Source organism: Bactrocera dorsalis, chromosome 5 (genome assembly GCF_023373825.1).
Source record: "Bactrocera dorsalis isolate Fly_Bdor chromosome 5, ASM2337382v1, whole genome shotgun sequence".
NCBI classification, from domain to species: Eukaryota; Metazoa; Arthropoda; class Insecta; order Diptera; family Tephritidae; genus Bactrocera; species Bactrocera dorsalis.
Window position 1 is genome coordinate 24,692,350 of NC_064307.1, and position 4,588 is coordinate 24,696,937.

Genomic DNA, 4,588 nt, shown 5'->3' on the forward strand with positions numbered 1-4,588 from the left:
TTTGACGTGTTTTATTTTGTAATTTTATTATTATTATTTCAGCAAATATTAGTTGTTCTACTTTGTTTTCCTACGAACACATGTTTGATCGTTGGTGGTACTTTGTTGTTTACGAACACACCTATTATTGACATTTTTCCAAGCACAACACCTAAAATCTTCTTTTCACAAAGTAAAACTTTTGAAAAATTACTTTCAACAATAAAAACAAAAAATAATAATAATATGCAAAGGATTTCCTAACTGTAACTGTGAAATTCAAAGAATGAAAAACGAAAAGTAACGAATAAAATTTGTGATGTTTACCTTTAAAAGCGTAGATTTGCAAAATGCATTACTCGTGCAATAATATTGAACTAAATACATACATACATACTTGCAAACATATGTATACATTTATGTAAATGCATATTATAACATTTAAAACTAGTAAACACGGCAAAAATTACAAATAAATGTTTTCTACAAAACTTGAAAACACACGAAACTTCCTAAGGAGTTACCTAATTAAGCTAATAAACAGTATTCTTACATACATATGTATATTCTCAACTGCATGAAAGGCAAGTACACAGTATGTTAAATGTACAAGCAGAAGATAAATAAATGAATTGATTTTCAATATATTAAGAAACTTCTTTTCATACAGAATTTAAGTATGTACAAGGAGTTTCGAATTGAACAACCGCATTACAACCAAGACTACTTCCCTGCAATAAACTCAGTGAACTAAATTATTCCAAAAAGTAGCGAAATGCGTACATGTCGGGACCTGTGCGTGATATATCAAAATGACCGTAAACGTTTCCTACTGACTGGTCTTTTACTACTACAGGACTTAACAGGTTCGATCGCAATAAATGCAAATTTTATATCCGTTCGCTTTAACAGTATTCTTCAAAGCTTACGATCAGAAATTCTTCTTAGAGGAAATTCTACTACAGATAAATTTAAGGTAGTCACAAAACCAATGTTCACTTACAATAACAACAGAAGCTCTCGGTCAGCACGTAACCGTGCTATGATCGGGTATCAATAGCATGTTTACCACTTCCTTTATCTATTTGTTTTATATTTAGTAGATTCAAAATTAGAATATCGCTGAAAGGCTCATAGTCTGCGTCTGGAAAAGAAATTAAAATATTTCAGACACACTACAGCACCTACCTACTCAAACAGGATAATATTGCCGAAACACCATTATCAGCAAACACCCATTTTCCTAAGCTTCGAATTGATCTAAAAAGTTTACCATGGGTAAATAGAAAGACTCGACCCGGTCGAAAAAATTCGTTTCGTGGACCGACCGTTAAAAACTCTACTTGACAACTACATTACCTTCCCCCCTAAAGAGACATAGATATCCGTTACAACAACTACATAACACATACATATATGTATGTATAATTGGAGGAATTTTGTAAAGATTTGTTGTGTTTGATCATATGTTAGGTACACCGATAGGGTATATAAAAGATTTTTAGAATTGTGTTTACATATATAAAACGTATAAATGATATTTTCAATAAAATTATTAAATTTTAAATATTTATTATACAACGGTAACAAGTAAACTCGCTCAGAGCATATAGAGCAACGCATATAATCTAAACACAATCGTCTTCAATTAGTGTCCCAACGTTATGCGGCGCTTTACAACACTTGAATTGACTTTGGCATGAGCAGCCAACTTCAATCGAAACAAAAAGAAAATAGTGTATGTGTCAAATAAAGATGTTGGTTACCGGATTACTGCGCTCTTGCAGATTTCTCCCAATTGTGGTGATTCTGCTAATCCTAGGGGAACAACAGCATGTCCAAGCTAACGTGAATAATCACCTGGCCGGTGTGCATCGACGTTTCGAGTACAAATATTCCTTTAAGCCGCCATATTTAGCGCAGAAAGACGGCACTGTGCCCTTCTGGGAGTACGGAGGCAGTAAGTACACTAACAAAAACGAAGTGACAGCTTGATTCGCACAAAAAAACCACTGCTGGCAGTGGAGCAAACGCGTTTGACAAGTGGGGCGACACGTCAGATGTTCTGCTGTCTCAGCTGTGTTTGCAACGATTCGCTTAAGTGTGAGTGCAATGGAGCATGTTTAATGACAGAGTGGCACTCAATATTGCCGTCCGTCTGCTCCTTACCACTTGTAGGACACTTAAGTTTCCAACTGCTAAGCGCATTTTCCAAAAATATGGTCTTGAAACCCCTTAAAAAGAGGCTGTTTGTTTAATATTCTATGTACAAATTTATTAAGAAAATAATTTACAGATGCAATTGCGAGTGCGGAGAGTGTACGAGTGGCGCCGTCATTGCGTTCACAAAAGGGTGCCATCTGGACAAAGTCGCCAACGAACTTCGATTGGTGGGAGGTGGAGATAGTCTTCCGAGTATCCGGTCGCGGGCGTATTGGTGCTGACGGTCTGGCTTTCTGGTATACCACACAAAAAGGCGATTATAATGGTGCTGTATTTGGTTCTTCGGACCGGTGGAATGGCTTGGGCCTCTTTTTTGATTCCTTCGATAACGACAATAAACATAATAATCCTTATATTATGGCTGTGGTGAACGATGGAACGAAACAGTTTGATCATTCAAACGATGGCACCACACAGCTATTATCTGGCTGTTTGCGTGACTTCCGCAACAAACCGTTCCCAACACGCGCGCGCATTGAATACTATAACAATGTATTAACTGTATTTTTCCACAATGGTATGACGAACAATAATGAGGATTATGAAATGTGTCTTCGCACGGACGGTGTGCAATTGCCCAAAAATGGTTACTTTGGTCTTTCCGCGGCGACTGGAGGTTTGGCTGATGATCATGATGTCTTCCATTTCTTGACTACGTCACTGCATCCGCCCGGTCAAGTGCCATCAGACCCGGTAAAAGTTCCAGAGAACTCTGAAAAGCTGACACAAGAATATAAGGAATATCAAGAAAAGTTGGAGAAACAAAAGCAGGAGTATAAGAAGGAGCATCCTGATGAGGTACGGCAACAATAATTTGATATTGTGTGTTGGCAATTTTTTCCGTGTGACTTTTAAATTTTTCTCTTTTTTTTTTTTACAAAATTTAACTAATTTTTGAGAACGTAAACAAATTTAAATTTTTTAAATATTTTCATTTTAGGTTAAAGACGATGATGAGTGGGAAGAATTCTTCGAATCGGAAAATCAACGTGAATTGCGTCAAATATTCCAAGGACAAAGTCAGATATTCGAGCAATTGCGCGATCTTTCACGCAAAGTAGACGAGGTAATAGGACGCCAAGAAAACACACTATCGCTGGTATCGAGAAGTGCTGGTGCGCCAGTACAACAAGTAGGTGCTGCGCCAGGTGCTGGTGTGCCACCTGTTGCCACAGGCACAATTAGCGGTACAATCACACGACCTGAAGTTGATCTCATGGTTGCAAATCAAAATGCTTTATTGGCGACAGCGCGTGAGATACGTACGCTAATCGGCGAAATTCAAATACGCACCGACACAATCGTACAAAATCAACAACGTGCACCCACAGCACAAGTGCAAGCAGCCGGCTACGATATACAATCGGTCATCGCTGAGATGCGAGACGGCATGAACCAGGTGAAACAGGGCATGGCGCATGTTGGACAGAAGTGAGTGTCATATTTTACATAAATATAAAACAGTTTGTTATTGTTTATTTTTTTTTTCATTATAGACTTGGCTCGCCTCAGGCGCAAACGGGTTGTCCAACAGGTAACTGTGTAGGCGTAACTTTGTTCCTAGCCGTGACTGTTGTGCAACTGATACTTGTGTTTTTATATCAATTTTTCAAGTGAGTGCAATTTAATTTGTTTACATATTATTTATATAAATAATTAATCACTATAATTATTTCATTTAGGAGTCGCAGTGAAGCTCAAGCGAAGAAGTTCTATTAAACCAAATTCATGAACAACCGAATCACTATAGAAAATTACAATGATTTATGTGGAATTTGTATATTTTCTGCATGCAAATCGTTTTTATTACACATGTCCCAATCAATTCGTTTTAACTTAAGTGAAATGTTGCTTTACATTCTGCGTAAGTTAAAGCAGCTGAAGAATGTTAGCAACATTTTCTGAATATTTTCATGAACAATTTGTATACCAAGAGAACAAAACAAAACGAAAAAAGTGTAAAATTAAAATATATGTCTAAAAAGGAGTAGATAAAAATTTAAAACAAATAGTAAATGAATTGTGAAAAATATCATTAACATTGAAAATGTTCAAACTGGAATGAGTTTGTATCGAATGTGTCGTATCAATGTGTTGTGTATTTAACAGTTATTTAAAGAAAAATACAACATTGCATTTCTTTGTTGCGCTCTCATTGCAGTTTAATATTTTGTGTTATGTTCTCTTTGTCCGTTAACGTATAATTAAGTACATGATTCTATGTGAACGTTAGAAGGCTAACATTTTTAATAATTATCAATTCAACGTGATTTCTATCTTTCTCTCCCTTATATTTTCAAACCTTTCCTCTCACTATCGGCCTTTTCCAAAATTTCCTTTCAAGTTGTGTCAGCACAAGCAACTTCTGTGTTTTGCCAGATTTGTG

The 4,588-nt window shown here is 36.3% G+C and overlaps 1 protein-coding gene across 1 annotated transcript; it reads left to right on the top strand.

Moving 5' to 3' along the window:
* Nucleotides 1-1,699: 1,699 nt before the first annotated feature.
* LOC105224891 (protein ERGIC-53) lies at nucleotides 1,700-4,368 on the top strand. Its single transcript, XM_011203127.4, has 5 exons — nucleotides 1,700-1,939; nucleotides 2,276-3,000; nucleotides 3,143-3,633; nucleotides 3,699-3,815; nucleotides 3,885-4,368. Exons 1-5 carry the CDS (start codon nucleotides 1,720-1,722, stop codon nucleotides 3,919-3,921), a joined length of 1,590 nt encoding a protein of 529 aa, XP_011201429.1. The 5' UTR covers nucleotides 1,700-1,719; the 3' UTR covers nucleotides 3,922-4,368.
* The last annotated feature ends 220 nt before the right edge of the window (nucleotides 4,369-4,588 follow it).